General features: G+C 48.6%; 1 protein-coding gene across 4 annotated transcripts in view; it reads right to left on the bottom strand.

Moving 5' to 3' along the window:
- Nucleotides 1–16,857, bottom strand: part of Itgal (integrin subunit alpha L) — a 38,191-nt gene extending 21,334 nt beyond the window's left edge. For all 4 annotated transcript variants that reach the window (XM_021169190.2, XM_021169192.2, XM_021169191.2 and 1 more), the window contains exons 1-15: nucleotides 16,557–16,857; nucleotides 15,461–15,560; nucleotides 13,647–13,741; nucleotides 13,470–13,537; nucleotides 12,283–12,400; nucleotides 12,036–12,166; nucleotides 11,168–11,316; nucleotides 8,301–8,433; nucleotides 8,010–8,160; nucleotides 6,675–6,748; nucleotides 6,448–6,580; nucleotides 2,934–3,085; nucleotides 2,507–2,644; nucleotides 1,855–2,052; nucleotides 1,597–1,727 (exon numbers count right to left, since the gene is read on the bottom strand). In XM_021169190.2, coding sequence (XP_021024849.1) covers nucleotides 1,597–1,727; nucleotides 1,855–2,052; nucleotides 2,507–2,644; nucleotides 2,934–3,085; nucleotides 6,448–6,580; nucleotides 6,675–6,748; nucleotides 8,010–8,160; nucleotides 8,301–8,433; nucleotides 11,168–11,316; nucleotides 12,036–12,166; nucleotides 12,283–12,400; nucleotides 13,470–13,537; nucleotides 13,647–13,741; nucleotides 15,461–15,560; nucleotides 16,557–16,611 — 1,826 coding nt within the window. In that variant the 5' untranslated portion in view covers nucleotides 16,612–16,857. The remainder of the gene's footprint in view (nucleotides 1–1,596; nucleotides 1,728–1,854; nucleotides 2,053–2,506; nucleotides 2,645–2,933; nucleotides 3,086–6,447; nucleotides 6,581–6,674; nucleotides 6,749–8,009; nucleotides 8,161–8,300; nucleotides 8,434–11,167; nucleotides 11,317–12,035; nucleotides 12,167–12,282; nucleotides 12,401–13,469; nucleotides 13,538–13,646; nucleotides 13,742–15,460; nucleotides 15,561–16,556) is intronic.
- Nucleotides 16,858–19,977: the final 3,120 nt, after the last annotated feature.

The raw sequence follows: 19,977 nt of genomic DNA, 5'->3' as shown, positions 1-19,977 counted from the left end.
GATAGATAGATAGATAGATAGATAGATAGATAGATAGATAGGTAGATAGATAAATAGATGATAGATAGATGATAGATAGATAGATAGATGATAGATAGATAGATAGATAGATAGATAGATAGATAGATAGATAGATAGATATGTTCTCGATGAGAGAGTGAACAAGAGAAACCAGGGTGGGCGCACACCTATAATCCCAGTACTGGTAAGCCTAAGACAAAAGACCACAGCCTGGGATAATGAGGCCCTAAGAGGGAGCAAGAGACCTAGTTATGCCACACGATACGGGGGAGGAGGGACTTCTACACTGTGTTTTATGGTATTGGGAAATGAGCTTAGAGACATGTGCATATCGCCATGTGATTTTTTTTTCTTGAAACAAAGTTTTACTCTGTCACCCCTGGCTGACCTGAAAATCACTATGTAGAGCAGATCATGCCATATAATAATCAAAATATACTTCAAGCCTTTTATTACCCATGATGCATTGCCTGTCTCAATCTTACCACACTGCCCTGGGGCAACCACATACCGGCCACACTTGCCCTCTTTTCCTGTCAGCCTTCCACCTTTCTTAATGGCCTTGGTACATGCTGGGCTTTCCGTAAAGCTCTTAACCTAGGCTTCTGCCAGCCTGACACATCCCCATCTCTCAGTTCTCAGCTCCAACCCCAGCCCTTCAGAGAGGCTCTGCCTGCAATGAACTGCCTCTGATGCTATCCCACCGGAGTCTGCTCACCTCCTTGTAGCACTCAGTGGTCTAACGGCCGATCTAAGTTCTCATCATCCATACCCTCACACACACTCAGGGCCCACCCAGTGTTTGACCCTGAATTCAAGGCACAGCATGTGCTGGGCACGGTAGTACAATCCTACAATCCAGGCGAGGAGGTGGAGGAAGGAAGATCTTGGCCTCAAGACCAGTCTGGGCTACCATACTGAACTCTAGGCTAGCCTGTGCTAAATTGTGACCCTGTCTAAAAAAGACAAAACACAATCTCCTGAATAAAACCAACCAACCAACCACCAACCACATAGTAGGTGACGGGGCGGAGGGCGCCGTGCAGTGACAGAGCCTTCTTACACTGCACAGGGTTCTGGGTTCCATCCCCAGAACTGCCACAAAAACTAAAAGGACCAGCAAAATGGCTCAGAGGATAAAGGAGCTTGCGTCCACGCCTGACAATTTGAATTCAATCCCTGAGACCCACGGGATGGAAGGAGGGAACTGACTTCCAAGAGCTGTGATTCCCCCACACAGTGTGGGATGTGCATGAAAGTAAACACACACACACATAAACATAATTTTTAAAGGCATACTATGTGATAATATTAATTCCCTATACCATGTCACTAACAAAGCAGGAAATGTCACTGCCACTTCAAAAAACGGAGAAACTTAGGTCCCAAGAGCCCGAGCCAGCAGATTTTAACATCATACAATGAAAGAGACTTGGGTGCAAATCCCATCTGGGCCTCTGAGTAGCAGCTGCTGAGCCTGGGATAAGACATGGAGACCCAGAAGGAAGGCGAGCCCCAGGGACTCCTTGAAGGAAGAGACGTGTGATGTCAGGCGAATCAGGAAACCCATCTTACCTCAGCACAATCACCTGACCCTCAGCTCCTACAGCCACATCTGCCAGCCTGTCCCCTCCAAGGTCCTTCACCCCATGGATGGAGCGGCCAAACCACCGGATTCCTGGGAACACCTGGCTTCCTTGTATACGCTGGGTGCAAGAGAGAAATGGATGGTAAGCCAGGAGAGGCCAAGTACAGGAAGTCAGGCTCAGACTTAAGTTTGGGGGCTTCAGGGTGTGTGGGATCCCAGTTTGATGAACAGGCAGAGTACCTTACCTGGCTTGGCTGGGGACTGAGCCCACCAGGCTTCCCATTGAAGATATACACAGCCCCCTGCTCCTCCAGAGGGGCTCCCACAGCCACATCAGTCAGCCTATCCCCATTGATGTCTGTCAGGGCAGTTATGGCGGCTCCAAACCGACCAAGCGGGTAGCCAGGGTCACCCTGTAGCTCTGAGACCATTTCAAACAGCGACTGGGAAGGAGACACACATTAACCTCTCAACCACAGCAAACTTCCCCAGAATGTGGCATTGTGGTAAATACACTAAAGAGCACAAAAGAAATGTGTGGCCAGGCCCCTCAAGGCATCAATTCTGTCAGGCTGACCTGGGCTAGGTACAGCACAGTTTGTTTTTGTCTGCTTGCCCTGGTGGCACGGAAGCATGACAGGAGTCTCCTTAGCCTTGTGCTCCCATGTGTAACATAAGAATTGTAGATGCTTAGCAGATGGTCAAACAACAAAATGAGGCTGTGTGTACGGATGCTTGGTACCCAGTCTTGCACAATAGACCACATCTATAAGCTGCTGTTTGTTGTAAGTGTGGTTGGCATAGTGGAGGAGAAGAGCCCTTCAGAATAGCCCAGACCTGAGCAGGACTTCACACCTTCACCCTGCTCTGCCTCACTGCTGGGGTCCCAGTTCTCACCTGTCTTCTCTGGTAAGTGAACACTCGGCCTCCTCTCTGCTCCCCAAAGAACAGGGGTGCTCCAATCAGCAGCAGCTCTGCCTCGCCATCTTGGTCCAGGTCAACGCTACATAGTGCCCCACCAAAGTAAGATCCGATCTGTGAGGACAGCAAGACATCTGAGGAAGAGTCCACAGGGCCAGCGAGAGGCACAGGTCCTCTCCAATCCTGCAGCTGTACCGTGTCCACCTCCCCCACCACCTCAAATGCAGGATCAAGTCCTGAGCTCATGTGAACTGAGACACATTGGGCCCCTGGAGCCTCCGAGGCTTATGACAGAGTTAGGAAATGGCATTTACCCCCCAGACTGCTCTGAGCAGCAAACATGACTCATTCTACACACGTACCGTGTTTGCAGGACACAGCAATCTACTCATGCCACTCTCACCTGAGTCCCTTCTATCTTCTGGGTCTGGTTCCAACGTCCTCCAGCCTCTGGGGCTTGGAAAAGCAGTACTTGTCCCACATGCTGGTACCGTGGGGCTCCTGCTGCCAGCAGGGGTCTGGAGCTCCAGGAGGTCAGCCAGGCCACAGTGTAACCTGATAGAACAGGGGAGGCATCTGGAGTTAGAAGTGCAAAGGCTGCTGGAAGAAAGAGAACCCAAGACACTGAGCTCACAACCACGATGCATGGAAATAGCCAGATGACATTTTACCTGTGGGGCGGCCATATGCACTGCCGCCCCAGCACTGTTCAAGTGTGAACAACATGCTCACCCCGGAAGCAGCCAGCCATCTATCTGCTTCGGACACAGTAGATCTGCTGAGATGTGGTTGATTTTGTTTCATGTACATGAGCGTTTTACCTGCATATACATGTGTCCCATATGCGTCCTTAGCAACCATGGAGACCAGCAGAGGGTCTCAGATCCCTTGAAATTGGTGTTACAGATGGCTGTGGGCCACCATGTGGATGCTGGGAATCAAACCCCTGTCCTCTGCAAGAGTAGCCAGTGTTCTAAATCACCAAGTCATTTCTCCAACCTTATAGTTAAACAACCAAAGAGGGGGAACAAGCCCTGAACGTGGGCAATATTGTTTCATGCTGAGCTCCTGGACAGATAAAAACAGTAATCAACCTACAGATGAATAGAGACCTCCAACTCCTGCCTCCATGGCTCCACCACCGTGTGCTGTGCCCCTTCCTAAACTCTAAGCTAAAATTAAGCCCTTCCGTCCTTCCGTCCTTCCTTTTGCTACCTTTTCAGATCTATTGCCTTAGCAACAAGATAAGTAATTTATACAATATGCTCAGAAGAAGAGGGCAAAGAGCTGGGCATGGAGGTGCAGGCCTTTAATCCCAGCGCTCAGGAGGCAGCGGCAGGCAGATCTCTGAGTTCAAGGCCAGCCTGGTCCACAGAGGAAGTTCCAGGACAGCCAGGGTTGCACAGAGAAAGCCCTGCAGAGTTGATGTGCACACTAAAAACAAAGAGCTGATAAATGTTCGTACTCCAGGGCCAAAGCAGGGGATCCACCAGTCCCACGCCAGCCACTCACATGAAAAGAAAGGGAAGGGAGGACACTTGAGAAACTTCCATTTTAAACAAGTTAGCTCAAAACCCTTTTTAAGGCTGAAGAACTGGCTCAGAAGTTAAGAACACTGGCTTATCCCCACCCTCTCCCGCCAGAGAACCTAGATTCTAGTCCCAGTACCTATAGTGACTCACAATTCCAGGGTATATGTCTCCCTCTCCTGGTTTTCAAGGGTACTGCATGCATGTGGTACACAGGAATACATGCAGACAAAACTATACACATATAATAAAATATATATAAATCTCAGAAACAAAAATCTTTCCACCAAGATGGCACCGAAAATTTAAAAAGAAGCCCCCATCCTTCCCAGAGCTGAAACCAAAACCAAGGCTTTGAAAGTTACACAAGCAATGCTACATGACAGCCACAGCCACCGGAAGATGATTCTCATGTCTCGTACTTTCTGGTGGCCCAAGCTACTGTGGCTCTGAAGGCAGAAGAGCTCCCCAGGAGAAACAAGCCTGGCCTACACTGTCAGCCAGCTCCCCTGACCACTGCATAGGCAGAGGTACCTGTAGGTGACAAGACCAGAACAAACAGGCTATGGTGACCTCTAAGCCACTGCTGTGGCCAAGGTCACTTGATAAGCTTGGCAGGAAGAAGACATCACATGCCCCCAGCTGCTGCTCCAGGTGTTGCCACAATGAATAACGCAAAGTAAATATGGTTCCAAGCTCTTTAACCACAGCACTCGGGAGGCAGAAGCAGGTATATCTTTCAGTTTAAGGCCAGCCTGGTCTACATAGTGAGTTCAGGTTGGGAATTTTGGTCTCTACCCCCACAACGTGTGTGTATGTGTGTGTGTGTGTGTGTGTGTGTGTGTGACACACACACAAGTAAATATGGTTCAAGATTCTTATTCTTTTTGCAGAGCAACTGAAAACAAGCAAATCAGAGGCAAAGAGCCGGGAGAGACTGCACCTCACCCCTGTTCAGTTCATGTACCTGTGAGGCACACACCTGAGGAGAGTCTGAGACATGGCTCAAATCTCAGTGTTCTGACTCTCTAGCTAATGGCCTGGAGAAAATCATCCCATGCCCCCTCTCAGCCTGTGCATAATCTAAACAATAACAACAAAGAGAGAGAGATAGACAGACAGAGACAGAGACAGACAGGGACAGTACCAGCTGCTCGGAAGTGGTTCTGAGAATCAGAAAAGCACACAGTGCTTAGCTTCCCACTAGTGAGAGCTAAGGTCAAGTAAGAAACACAAAAGGCAGACTGCAGGGAGTGAGCTGAAGGAGCCTCAGGGTGAGGCCCCATGGCGGCCTGGGAAGAGCACCTCAGGTGGCCCAGAAGCCTAGAACAGCACAGGGTGAGACCTCAACAGGGTATGAACAGACTGACGCTGGCACCTGTGACCAGACAGACAGACAGACAGACGTGCTTCTTTTTCTCGGTGCCTAGCATGACTTTTGTTTGGTTGGTTTTGGTTTTTTGAGACAGGGTTTCTCTGTGTAGCCCTGGCTGTCCTGGAACTCACTTTGTAGACCAAGTTGGCCTTGAACTCAGAGATTGGCCCACCTCTGCCTCCCAAGTGCTGGGATTAAAGGTGTGTGCTCCTACCACTTGGCTGATTTTTTTTTTATTCTGTGTGTGTGTGTGTGTGTGTGTGTGAGGCCAGAAGAGAGTTCCTGGAGCTGGGGTTACATTACAGGTGGTTGTGCAGCTGCCCAGTGTGGATGCTGGGACCTGAACTCAGGTCCTGGGCATGAGCAACAAAACAGTTAAACTCTGACCTGTCATTCCAATCCCCCCACCCTCCCCTTCCTTTGAAGACAGAATCTCTCTATTTAGGCCATAATGTCCTCTGAATTCACAATCTTCCTGCCTCAACCTCCCAAATGCTGAGATTACAGGCCCGAGCCATCATCGCCATGCCTAGATGAAAAGAATCCTTGAAATTAAACAAAACTGGGCTGTTGAGAAGGCTCAGCAGGCAACGGCTATTGCCACCGGAGTAGATGGTCTGAGTTTGATCCCTGACCATCAAAAATGAACACACATGGTAGGAAGAAAAGCAGACACTCGCAAGACGACCTCTGACCTCCACACATTCCCTGTGGCATGCTCATACAAGCTGGTCTAGAATACAAAACAGCTTGTCTAATAAAAAAAAAAAACAAAAAAGTTCACACCTGTAATCTAGCATGTGGGAAGCTACGATAAAAAGATTGCCGTGCGTTCCTAGCCAGCCTGGACTAGGAAAGACTCAGACCTACCCCTCCTGAGAGAGAAAGAGAGAATGGGAGAGAATCCACTATTATTTTGAAAACAGGTTTGAGCTACTCTCTGGCCTCTCCAACCAGAAATACAAACAAACAATAACAACAACAAAAACCCAGCAGAAAGGCAAAGTGCTCACCCAGGTAACCCCCTCTCACATCTGAGGTCAGCGGTTCCTGCCCAACAAACGTGGCACCCTGCAGGTCTTCACGCAGGTCCAGAAAGCCCCCGGCCCAATCCTTAGCCCCAACAGCTCCCACAACTGCATGGCCCTGCTCAGGGAAGGAGAGGACTAGGGTGAGTGTTATCCCGAGCCAGCTGGAGTCAGTTAGATCCCTCAGCACCCCTCAGCTCATCGCTGTGCACCTTGCTGAGGTCTGCGCTGATCCCGCTGGAGGAGAGCTCCATATTAAAGGATGTCAGGTCCTGTTTGCTTGTGCCTGAGGGACAAAGGAGACCCAAGGAAAAATAAGAAAGGAGATATTTGGGTGAACAGTGAGCAAAAGGCACAACAACTTGACCTTTGAACAAGGTAGAAAGCATAAACCTGAGTGTCACAGTCACTGCATTTCAGGGATCTGACTCCGGCAGATGGCCCCACATCTACACGAATACAGGCAGTGATAAGTGTTCTCAGACTATTCATTGTTTTTTTTTAATTGGGGGCTAGACATTGGGAGGAGGCATGTGGGGGGTGGGGGGCGTTCTGGAAGGAGTTAGAGGGTGAGAGTGGGAAAATAATTAAAATACACTGTATATTGAGTCTGGAGTGACAGTGCACACCCTTAATCCCAGCACTCGGGAGGCAGAGGCAGGAGGATCTCTGTGAGTTTGAGGCCAGCCTGGTCTACAGAGTGAGTTCTAGAACAGCCAGAGCCAAAATAAAATAGAATTTTACATATGTATGAAATTCTCAAAGAGTAAATAAAATAGTATGTATATTTTAAGAGTTCTACAGTTGAGGGAACCAAAGACCAAATAAGCCTTCAATCTGTAAGCAGCCTTGGCCATAGGGTTGCATCTCAGCAACAGAGACAAGGTTATTTTAGGACAACCAGCCTTTGGTGCTTTGTTACAGAGGCCACGGAGACTAACACAGCAGCTAAGTTTTACATCCATGAATCTTGGTCTTGTCTTTTATCTTTTGTGGGGGTGACAGGGTCTCTCTATGTAGTCCTGTCTGTTCTGGAACTCTGTGGATCAGGCTGATCTTGAACTCACAAAGATCCTCTTGCCTCTGCTTCCTGAGTGCCAGGACTAAAGACATGTACCACCACGACCGGTCCTTGTTGTTCTCAGTTAACAGACAAGAGTAAAGTGAACAACAGAGCAGGAAGAGGTTTCATAGCAAGCGAGATGCAGCAAAGGTCCTTGACCTGGTCTACCTACCCTGCGCACCACAATGTATCTTCCACCGAGTTGGTCGCCAAGGCTATGGCCTGGCACAGGGGACTTCCCTATGGATCCTGCACACTTGGCTGCCTAGGGAAATGTCCCCTCCCTTATCAGTCCTCTGTCTGCTGACTTTATCCAAAACCTCTTTGTATTCTAGGTCAGGAAAGAGGGCCTGTGGGCACTCTTCGCATCTGGCTCCTGCCCTGTTGCCTATCTTCTGTAATGTGAAGCCTACAGTTAGTGAAGGACTGGTGAGCCTTCTACCCAGACCCCACTCCCCACTCGCTGCCAGGGTCTGAGACTCACCTTCAATAGCATAAATCTTCCTCTGCAGGTCAGTAAAAAGATCCTTCAGCTTCTCGAAGGTGTCCAGAATCTTGACAAATTCCTCTACAGGTTCTGAGGCAAATATGTGGAGCGTCTTCTGCTTTTGTACGGACACAAAATGCTTGCCAATCTGTGAGGGGGGAGATGGGAGGGCTGCAGCACCCCAAAATCTCTGACTAGTTTTCTATCAGCCAGAAGATCTTAGCACGGCGAGGAGGGAGCTTAGGCCTCAGAAGAAGAGGTGAGACCACACGGGTCTGGGCGCCATACCCCGATGATGTAGCGGGTTATGTCGTGGGCCGCGCTGATGTCGCCTTTATCACTTGCCTCCCCGTCTGTAATGATGACAAGCACCTTGGTAGCATCTGGCCTGGCACCAGACTCTTCTTTGAACACGTGTGCCCTGAGTCCAAGGAGAGGGGACGTGAGATGCCTCCCACAGCAGAGCCCAAGGCCCCTCCCCACTGCTCACTGAACCATTGGCCACCCAATCACTCAAAAGCCTCTCTCCAATTTACCAGGCAGGTGTTCCAAGCCTTCTGGTCTTCTCCTAGCCCACTCCCACCTCACCCCTTGACCACCCTCTCCCTCTAGACTGGTGGGCTTCACTCTGCTCTGGTGTGTCCCAGAATCTACTTGTAGCAATGGGGAAGTTTGAGGTAGGGTGACTCTGGGTTTCACATGACAACCACAAGTTAGTCAGCTACAGGTGTTTGTCTATATGAAATTCCACTGGGGAAAGGACTTTGTGGTCACAGAAGCTTGGAGTTACTTTTCCCAAGCAAGCAATTTATCAGCAGCGTCTTCTCCCCCCACCGCGTCTTCTGCTACAGCAGAAGAATCTTTGCCTTTCTTTTTTATTTATCTATTTTCAAGACAGGGTCTATATAGCCCTGGCTGGTCTAGAACTCATTATGTAAACTAGATTGGCCTCGAACTCCCAAAGACCCACCTGCTTCCACCTCTAGAGTGCCAGCATGTGCCATGACACTCAACCCAAGAGGAATCTTTTAAAAACATAAATCAGAACTGGGCACAAAGGTATAATATGTCTTTGATCCCAGGACTCGGAAAGTTAAGGCAGGAGTATTGTGAGTTAGGGGCTAGCCTGAACTAAAAGAATAAGACTATATCTCAAAAAATAAGGCAAAACACAAATAAACGTAAGTCAGACCATGGCTGCTGTGCTCAGAACGCCCTATGACTTATTCTGGGGAAGCCAAGGCCTCACTACAGACCCTCAGACCTCACTCATCTGATCCCCTACCACCATGCCTCTCACCACATCTGCTGGGTCCCCTCAGTTCTCAGTCATCTGGACTCTACCACCATGCCTCTCACCACACCTTCTGCAGTGTCACCTCTCCATTATTCTCTCCAGCCACAGAGTTGGCCTGGTTCCCTTTTCTTCCTTCAAGATTTTGGGTTGGGGTTTTGGCTGTTTCTTTTTTTAGTTAAATTATGTGTATTCACATGTGTCTCTGTGGGAGCGTGTGCACATGGATACATGCTGGGTACATGCATGTGCAGGGGCAGAAAGAAGGCACTAGATCTCCTGGAGCTGGAGGTACAGGCTGCCCAGCACGGGTGCTGGGAACAAAACTTCTGTCCTCTACAAAAGCAATACAGGGCTGCATTATGTAGGTTTCTGCCTCTGCCTCTGCCTCGCCTCTGCCTCTGCCTCTGCCTCTGCCTCTGCCTCTGCCTCTGCCTCTGCCTCTGCCTCTGCCTCTGCCTCTGCCNTCTGCCTCTGCCTCTGCCTCTGCCTCTGCCTCTGCCTCTGCCTCTGCCTCTGCCTCTGCCTCTGCCTCTGCCTCTGCCTCTGCCTCTGCCTCTGCCTCCTGAATGCTGACATTAGACTCATGTGCCACCACATCTGGCTCTTCTTGAACATTCCAAATATGCTAAAGTTGGCTCATAAGTGTCCACCAAGGCTTAGTCTCCTGAGTGGCACTGTCAGCAGCTGATGGGACTTTCAGGAACTGGAACTTAGTGAGAGCTCTTGAAGTCATTGAAGGGGACCATGCCTTCTTCCTCCTTTTTCTCCTTGACTTCTGGGTCACCTCTGCCATACCTTCCTGTGGTCCATGATGGACCACAATAATCCATAGCAGTAGAGCCTGGATGATCATGGACTGACGTTTCCAAAACTGAGGCAAGGGTGGGAGCTTGGTGGGAGCAAGCTTTCTAGCACCACAGGGCCCCTAGCATGCTTGCTAGCACCATGGGGCCCCGAGATCCAATCTCACTAGCACACGTATGCTGCCCAAACTACATGCCCAAGCAACCTGTCTCTTTATAAATTGATGATCTAAGATGTTTGTGATGGAAAGTTTCCTCGGGGTCTGTGTGGCTCAGGTCCTCACACCTAAGAAGTCTGATCAGCAGGATCCCTCTCCAGCTGGATATAGTGGTGCACACCTGCAATCCTAGAACTTGGGAGATTGAGGCAGGAAGATTAGGAGGAGGCACCCTCATGCCTGGCTCAAGGTAGGTTTAGGGAAAATTTCTAAAGATTTCTCTGTGTGTGCATGTGTGTAAACATCCCTGCGCACTCCAGTGCAGGCCATAAGGAGACACATTGTGTCTTCCACTATCCTCCAGTGCAGGCCATAGAGAGACACATTGTGTCTTCAGCTATTGCTATCGCTATCGCTCTCTGTGTATTTCACAACAGGATCTCTCCTTGATCCCGGGGCTCATGTGTTCTTACCTAGACTGGAAACCAGCAAGTCTCAGTGATCCTCCTGTCTCTATCTCCTCCAAAACTGGGGTTACAAGTGTATCCTGGATACTTGTTACATGAGTGTTGGGATCCAAACTCTGGGTCCTTTTAACTGCTAAGCCATCATTCTGATCCCCTGATTTAGAGGACGATGGTTGGGAAAGGACAGGGTTTTACTATATAGCCCAGGCTAGCCTCAACCTATAACACTCAAAATTCTCCTTCAGAGGCCTCCCCAAGCTGCATTATAAGGTGTGGGCCAATCACATGCTGCTCTCCTCTTGACTTTATACAATCAAATGCCACAGTCTGCTCCTGCCCAGTAACTTCCTGTCTTCCACCGCTGAAAGACCTAGCTCACATCAAACAAACACCTAGACTCGGGCAAGTCTTTCCTCAAAAGGGAACTTACACCACATAGTTGATGGCACGAAAGGTATTGGTCAGCAAGAACATGGGCTGCACGCTGCCTAGCAGAACATCGGGGTTCTTGTCCTGCTTAACGTAGTCCAAGAAAGTAAATTCTGTTCTGCAGTCTGTGGAGAACTGGACGGCTGCAAACTAGGAAAGAAAGACATCCCTTCTCACCATCGGCTCCAGGCTCTGCTTCCCCCACAGCTGTGGCGCCAGGACCTTGTGATTGCTGGGCAAGCACTGCCCATTCAGATAACTTCCCAACACCAGGCTCTGCTTCTTCTGCAGCCCCAAGTAACCCAACTCCACTTCCCTGCCTCAGATAAATATAAACAGATGTAGTAGAAACAAAATTAAAGAAACCTCTGCTTTCTTATCTAGAGACGTGTGCTGGGCTCCTGGTTTCTAGGCCCACTTAACTCACCAGTAAGGATAGCTCCCAGTAACTATGTCTGTGAAGAAAACCCCCTACACTGGACAGGGTTAGCTCGACCAGACAGCCACCCAACTGATGCTGGGCCAGCCAGAATCTCTTTAGAACTGGGGCTTTGTAGAAGGAGGTAGCTGAAGCGGCCTTTTGGAACTTTATCATGAAAATTTAGTTTTCTACCCATTGAACTCTAATGAGGAAAGGAAGCCCATCTACAAAGACAGCAGAGACAGACGATGGAGACAGACACAGAAACAGCTCCAGAGAACTGGGCCGAGTTTAACTCCTGGCTCTCGATGCTGCCAGAGTTACAGGCGCAGCCACAACCACGCTTTCTGAAGACACATCTCATAATCCACGTAACGGCCCAAGCCAGTCCAGGTGGACATCTTGGGTCTGTGACTTAGGGTCCTGATGTCTGGGTGCACTCTGGTACCTGGTAGGAAGTGTTGCTGAGCTTCCTCATCACATCCTTCATGAATTCCAGGATTTTTTCAAAGTCCTTTCTATCCAAGCTCTGTGATCCATCGAACAGAAACACCAGGTCGACTTTGCCTTTCATACATTCTGCAGAGATGACATGCAAACCAGTCTGACTGATAAAAGCTTAGCCTGTTGTGCTGGCTCCTGTGGAAACCAGCTTCTCAAAGGTATTTTTACCCACTGGGTCTCCAATTCCTCACCCTGATAGGCAGGACGATTTTGTAACATAGGTCCCTCCAGACTCTGGGGGAAGAGGTAGCAGAGGCCACTGAGGTAAGTGTTCTGATCACATGTCCGCGACAGTCCAGGGTCACAGGCCTGAAGAGAGGAAAAGAGGGAAAGGCAAGGCTTCCTTGTGCTTTGTGTCTTACAGGCTTTATCAGCAGAGAATAAGAGCCTCCAGAGTCCTGTCCCCTCTCTCACTTCCAAAGGGTTTTCAAAGCAAGGCATTTTTGCCTCTAAGGCAGCTAGCGTTCTATAACAATGGATGCTCACATCTTTGGAATGGCATCTAACCCTTCGTAGTTCATCGTGTGTTCTGGGTACAGATGGACATCGCCCCACATTTCTAAGGACTTGCCCCTCCCAACCACACATCCTGCATTCAACAAATCAAACCTCACTCTTCCAGAATATGCAGTACTACTCCTTGCATTTATGACTGCTCTGTGCTGTCAGGCAGCATATTTATAGACAGGGCTTTTGTCCTTTGTACATCTTTGCCTCTTACAGCCTTGTCCCATGGAATTCAGCACAATGCCTGATCTGTGACAGTAGATAAGTAAAGAAGTGACAATTAAGCACTGCATCCCATGATGCTTAGAGGCACGTACATGCCTGTGATCCCAGCACTGGGGAGGCTGAAGCAAGTGAATCTCTGAGTGTGAGACCAGCCTGGTCTACAGAGAGAGTTCCAGGACAGCCAGGGCTACACAGAGAAACCTTGTCTCAGGGGGAGAAAAAAAAAAGCAACTATTATAAAATTAAAAATAAACATAAGCGGCCTGTATACAGCTCAGTTAGAGGCAGCGACATCAAGAGTTCAAGGACAACCTCAGCTATGTACCAGCTATGTATATCCAGACTATGTGAGAAAAGACTATAGACTTGTCCGTTCTTAGTAAGTAGCAGTTCAGTCAACTCTCGGACGCTACTAACAGTTTGTCAGATTTTTTTATTTCTGAGACAGGGTCTCATTATACAGCCCAGGCTGGTTTGTAACTGTGCAGTCCAGGCTGTCTCCGCTATCCCTGTGCTGGGATTGCAGGTCAGTACCCCAACATCTGGCTCCTCCTCCCACCCCTTTTCAACATCTCTACTGGTACTGTGTAGTTCATCTGTGTAGTTCAGCTCCATGGGCTCTGATGCCATCATACAAAATTCTTACCAAAAGGCTTCCCTTGGCGGCGTCTGTTGCCAGAGTCATTCCCAAGTATTTGGAGGTATGGTTAGAACCTGTAGGCACAGGAAAGGCAGGATGGAAGGACTCAGGTAGTCAGGCGTGTTGGGGTCAGCCTCAGGTTTCCTGGGAAGGCACGTCCCCTCACCTTCCCTCCATACTCACCATGTAGGCTGACTGGCTGGCAGAACTCACTGCTTGGACGGCAGTGATAGAGGCCTCCTGTGTTGTCCCCCTCACCTGGAGCTCCCACGACAACCCTGATGGGAAAATCTCACTTGAAATGAACCTGCCCAGGACTTTGCCCACCTAGTTCCTCTTTTCTTATTTCCTACCCATTCCTTCTTTTCTTTCTTTTCCCCCTTTCTTTGAGACATGGTCTCACTATACAGGTAGCCTTGGCTGTCCTAGAACTTGCTATGTAGACCAGGCTAGCCTCAAACTCACAGAATGATCCAGCTTCCTTCTCCTTTCCAAGTGCTGGGATTAAAATTGTGCCCCACAATCCATTAAGGTTTTTTTCCCCTGAGACCGGGTTTCTCTATGTAACCCTGGCTGCCCTGAAACTCACTCTGGAGCCCAGGTTGGCTTCAAACTCAGAGATCTTCCTGCCTCTGCCTCCCAAGTGCTGGAATTAAAGGTGTACACCACCACCACCTGGCTATGTATCTTTTTTTTCTAATTCATTTTATATCCCAATTTCACCTCCCCTCCCTCCTCTCCTCCCAGTCTCATCTTTACAAGTCCCACTCCCCATTACCCCCTCCCTTTATCCTCAGAGAAGGGGAAGACCCCCTTTGGGTACCACCCCACCCTGGGCTATCCAGTCGTTATAGGCCTAAATGAATCTTCTCCCACTAAGGTCCAAAACCATACAATGGAAAAAAGAAAGCATCTTTAACAAATGGTGCTGGTCTAATTGGATGGACCCATATCTATCACGGGGCCATGTATCTTAACAAGCACTTCAAAGTGATGCTAGGCTCGTTGTCGGTCGCTTAACAGGCTTGAGAACCTGAGTCAGATTTGCTCTCCTAAGCAGTAGAAGGAGAGAACTGACTCCAGCAGGTTGTCCTAACTTCCACATGTGCACGAGAGCATTCACATAAACACGCAGCCCAACAACAACAATAACAACTGTATGCTTAAAACTTGCTGCCACGGCAATACAGCTCTTACTCTCCAGGTGAGCTCTGGAGTGGCCCCTATTTCCTAATAGCCAAATAACATAATTCTAGAAGTTAAAGCTTCATTTCATTTGCATACTAGAAAAATTCAAGGCCCAAAGAGTGTCTGTTAGGTGGGCACCTTGAGTTAGCCATCAGTTCAAAAGCTATTTGTGACTAGGTGTTGGTGACATAGGCCTGTCACCTCTGCTACTCAGAGACAGCCAGAGGCAGGAGGACAGTAGCCCCAAGCTACCTGTGGGAATTTAATAAGATCCTGTCTCAAAAAGAAAATAAAAAAGAAACCAGGTCTGGTGGCATCTGCTTGTGACCCCAGCACCTCAGAAGTAGAGGATAGGGGGGTCAGAAGTTCAAGGCTCTGCTCAGCTACAGCAAATGTAGAAGCAAACTGATCTACAGAGGCCCTGTCTCCAACCAAAGAACACAAACCATGATGCAGCTCAATGGAGAGCCTGCCTAACACACATAGACCTGGTATTCAAACAGCAGCACCACCACCAACAACAACAAAGCCATCAATGCCCAAGCCTGTCCTACTATGTGCTTAGCTAGGCTTTGAACTGGGAAGCAGAGAGGAGATGGTCCTCAGACACTCGTGTGGCTTAGGACCCATCACCCTCACTCTATGGTACTAGAGAGAGCCTTGCTCCTGTTTCATAGATTCCACCTAGCAGACACTCGCAGAAGGGAGGCCAACCCCTGACATGGGACAGTCCCCACCCCAACCCCTGGGCAGATGTGGGGCCCTGCATACCCTGCTGCTGGAGGATAGTTGAAAGAATAATAGCTCACCCATCTCCAACCTGCAAGACCTGGTACCCAAAATGTCTTCCAGCTTGTGCCAAGAAGCTCTGCGTAGGCCGTGTGTCCAGGTTGTAGCTCCAGGCCTTGGCTGTGGGGAGAAAAGCAATCAGCTGCTCCCTATCTGGACCCCACACACACAGAGACTAGTGCTGCTTCTGGGGCCTGTTCCTCCAAACCCAATCATGCTCTGAGGCTGCCTACACCCAAGCACAGATGGGTGGCGCCAGGACTTTCCCTCTGAGGCCTGGACTAGAGACTAGGAGACGACACAGTCTGTCTCCCAGGGTAACTCCTCCCAGACCCAGAGGACTCAACTTCCCCTTGGACCTATTGGGAAAGAAGGAAGGGTAAGAAGGCGGAGGACCATGAGAAAGAAGCCAGGGAGCGGGCCTCCAGGCATAGAATGACCAAGTTCCCAGGCAGGGACCAAAAGAGTCTGCCCTGAGGCCCCATGGCTGCCACACTGACTGCGCTTCTCTGGGCACCTTGCATCCCAGCACCTGAGAAGTGACCAGCCTCATGGAGTCACCATACCCAGAACCCAGCAGGTGACTTAAGTTTCCCAACTCTACCCACCAGACACAGGTATCTCCTAACCTTTTAAAATCCAACACCGCCCCCTCCCCCATCTTAGGCAGCTAGAGTGCCCTCTGCAGCCTCTAAACTGTCCTTTTCTGGTCCAACTTTCCTTACAGAAAGACTTAGCGCCTTGTATCCTGGATATCAGAGATGAGGGTACCCTCTTCACCTCCCTTCAGGTGTCCAAAACTCCCAAGCAGACATAATACAAAGGAGGTGGAGTAGAAACCTAACCCAGCCTTCTCCTCCCATCCTGAGTCCTTCCAACCATCTACCTAAACACGTGAAGGCTCACTCCACCTCCCACCCTCTCTTCCTTCCACGCCCTTCGATATCATGCTTCAAGTTTGTGTAGGTTCCCTCTTCTCTCGCCGGGATTCCTGGGTCCCACATCACCTATACCGTCCATCCCCTGGAGTCTCCTCGTCTTCTTTGGCTCTACAGAGCCTTCTGGTTTCCCCTGTCACAGACAATGTCCCTTTCCCATCCCTCCTGGATTTCCTACCAAACAGCTGGAGTCCCAGTAGCAAAAGTCTGGGGCCCGCAATCCGGAAACTCATCTGCGCTTAGGAGGGACCTGTGGGTCCGGACTCGATCTCAGAGAGCTCTTAAGATTTGCTGGCAACCTAGACCCGGGAGGAAGAGGGAAATGGTGGCTTCTCTTGCATGGGGCCCCTTCCAGTATAACTTTCTCAGGGCTGCCAGGCTGATGACACTGGGTGGGGGTGGAAGGAGGGGTGCGCTCCTGTCCGGGTTGTGAAACCTCTCTGTTCAGAGAGGAAGTATAAGCAGGTTAGATACATTTCCTGTGCCTACTTGCATTTTCACATCATCCAAGAGCAGACAGCAAGGCGGTTAAATTACTGCCACTTCAGCTAGGCAACCTCCGCTCTCATACCAGGCCCCGGAAGACTCTTCAAAGCCTGATAGAAGGGAGGGAGGAGGGGGGGGGGGGGGGAGGGGGGGGGGGGGGGGGGGGGGGGGGGGGCGTAAGGGGGGAGGGGAGAAGTGCTGTAATTATATTATCTAAAACAACAAACAAACAAACAAACAAGCCAGATAGAGGGTTGCTCAGGAAGCATCCCTAAAGCGTCCCTGCTTGAACCACACAGGAAGATTGTGGGTGACAAAAGGATGCATGCAGGAAAGAGAGCCTGGAGCAAGCCACAGAGCTGCAGGCTTCAAAGCTAATTTCTTTTCTTTTCTCTTTTCTTTTCTTTTCTTTTCTTTTCTTTTTTCTTTTCTTTTCTTTTCCTTTCCTTTCTTTTCTTTTTTCTTTTCTTCCTTTCCTTTCCTTTTCCCTTCCTTCCTTTCTCCTCCTCCTCCTCCTCCTCCTCCTCCTCCTCCCCCCCCTCCTCCTCCTCCTTTTCTTTTTTCACATTTTTTCCCAAGACAGGGTTTCTCTGTGTAGCCCTCGGTGCCCTGGAACTCACTCTGTAGACCAGGCTGGCCTCGAACTCAGAGATCTGAGATCTGAGATCTGCTTGCCTCTGGGGTTACTGGTGTGCATGCACCACTACCATTTGGTTAATTTTGTTTCTTAAAAAAAAGAAAAAGAAAAAGAACTCAGGACACAAAGACAACTCAATAACAACTTTAAAAAGACAACTTTTGGGGGGATTCTTTTTTTATTTCTTTTCTTTAAAAAAAAAAAATCACTGGGCCCATAAGATGGCTCAGTGACTAAAAGGACTTGAGGTGTTAGCCTGACAGTCCGAGCTCCACCCACAGAGCCCACATAAAGGTCAAAGGTCAAGGTTGTCTTCTGCCCTCCCCATGTGTTCCCCGCTCCCCATCGTACACACATAGTAATTTTTAAACATTCAAAGTTTTATAAATAAATATATTTTTCAAAATCAAAAATAACAATAATTTTCGCAGTGCAGGGATCAAACTGATGCATTCTATTACAAAGCTTTGCCCCTCAGTTCATATTATTTAGGGGGGGGGGTGTTGTTTTGTTGGGTTTTTCTTTGTTTGTTTGTTGGTTTCGTTTTGTTTTGAGACAAAGTTTCTCTACGTACCCCTGGCTGTCCTAGAACTCACTCCATATACCAGGCTGGCCTCGAACTCATGAATATCTCTTTGCCTCTGCCTCCAGAGTTCTGGGATTAAAGGCATGTGGCATCACGCCCAGCCATTTATTTATGTTTTCAACAAGCACTCTCCCACTAAACTACCTGCCCGCCCAGGCAGACATTTCTTTAACCATGAAATAGAAATGGCTGACAAACAACATTAGTTATTATAGAAAGAGCACGGCAGCCTATAAGACCTGCAAATGGGGGTGGAAACAGGCATGAGGTACCCCTAAGGCAAACTACAGTGCAGACAGACCCTGAAAACAGCCGGGGGTGGGGGGGAGGGGGAGCAACCAGGTGCAAAGTCTCAGATGTGGAATTTCATTTGAGTGACGTGTCCAGAATAAGTAAATGTGTATGTGTGTGGTGGTGGAATCAAATGTAGTGCCTCAGGCTTGTATTTCAGTTGTCTATCACTGAACTGCGTCCCCAGCCCCCAGACAGGTAAGCCTGAAGAGATGAAGTGTGGATGAGTAACTGCCAAGGAGCAGGAGGAGAGCGAGGCTGCGGGGGGGTGGGGGGGGTTGTTGTCAAGTTCTTTAATGTTTCATGTTCTGGGTTGAGATGGTAGAGATGACTGTACGACTTCATGAACATATATGAGAAAGCTTTTAAATGAGTGTATGTCTGTGTCTCTTTCACTCTCTGTGTGTTTGGTTTTTGTTTAAGATAGGCTCTTGATTGGCCCAGGTTGGCCTTACACAGCAGTCTTCTTCTGTATTGGCTTCCTAGAAACAACACACTAGGTCTGAATATATTAACAGTGACTGAACTGGCCACTTTCTTTTTGACATAAGTGTCCAAAAACGTGCAGTGGAAAGAACACTTAGCACCTTGTGCTTGCAGGGCTGGGTGTCCAACTGCAGAAAGATAAAATGAGTGATGTCTCTAACCCGGAAGAAAAATCAACTCAAAGTAGGTCAAAGTCTTTAATACTCAAAGTGTTACAGGAAAACATGGGAAATACACTTCACCATACAGCTCTAGGCCAGCTGTGCTGACACTAGCCCAGCACTTGGGAAGCAGAGGCAGGGGGATCTCTGAGTTTGAGGCCAGCTGCTCTACAGAGTAAATCCCAGGCAAGACAGGACTACATCCACCAGAAAGAGAAAAAGGAAAACATGAAATAGATATTTCTCAGAAGAAAAAATACAACAAATGGTCAATAAGTATTTTTAAAAGTGTGCAATCTCCCCAGTCCTCAGAGAAATGTAAATTAAAACTACTTAACCTTACATTGTGCCTCACCCTAGTCAAAATGGCTGTCATGAAGAAATCTAACAACAAACAAACACTGATGAGGATGTGGGGAAAGAGGAACTCTTATTTACTCCTGGTGGAAGCCCAAACTAATACAGAATTATGGAAATCAATATGGAAATTTCTCAAAAATGAAAACTCTAACTACCATATGAGTGAGCTCCACTCCTCCTGGGCCTGTGCACATGATAAATACTCTACCACAGCGCCACTTGGTCTTCTGAGCTTAGTGTTCTGTGCTCAGAGCAGCAGAGAAACTGAGGCAGCTTAGACACCCATCAACTGATGATGGATAACAAACATGTAATATAGATACATTCTGGAGTGCTATTCAGATGTAAGGAAAATTAAGCTGTGACATTTGTAGAAATATGGGTGGGTCTGGAAAGTATAATATTAAATGAAGTACCCAAACTCAGAAAGACAACTACATAACTTTCTTTATCATCTGGGGGCCTTAATCTTTAAAGTACAAATGTATTTGTATAAATAAGTATGGATAAAGCCTAAAGAACCAAGAAGGGTAGTGGCGCACGCCTTTAATCCCAGCACTTGGGAGGCAGAGGCAGACAGATTTCTGAGTTC

The sequence above is a fragment of the Mus caroli genome, chromosome 7, assembly GCF_900094665.2.
Source record: "Mus caroli chromosome 7, CAROLI_EIJ_v1.1, whole genome shotgun sequence".
NCBI classification, from domain to species: Eukaryota; Metazoa; Chordata; class Mammalia; order Rodentia; family Muridae; genus Mus; species Mus caroli.
This window is presented reverse-complemented; position numbering and strand designations above follow the sequence as displayed.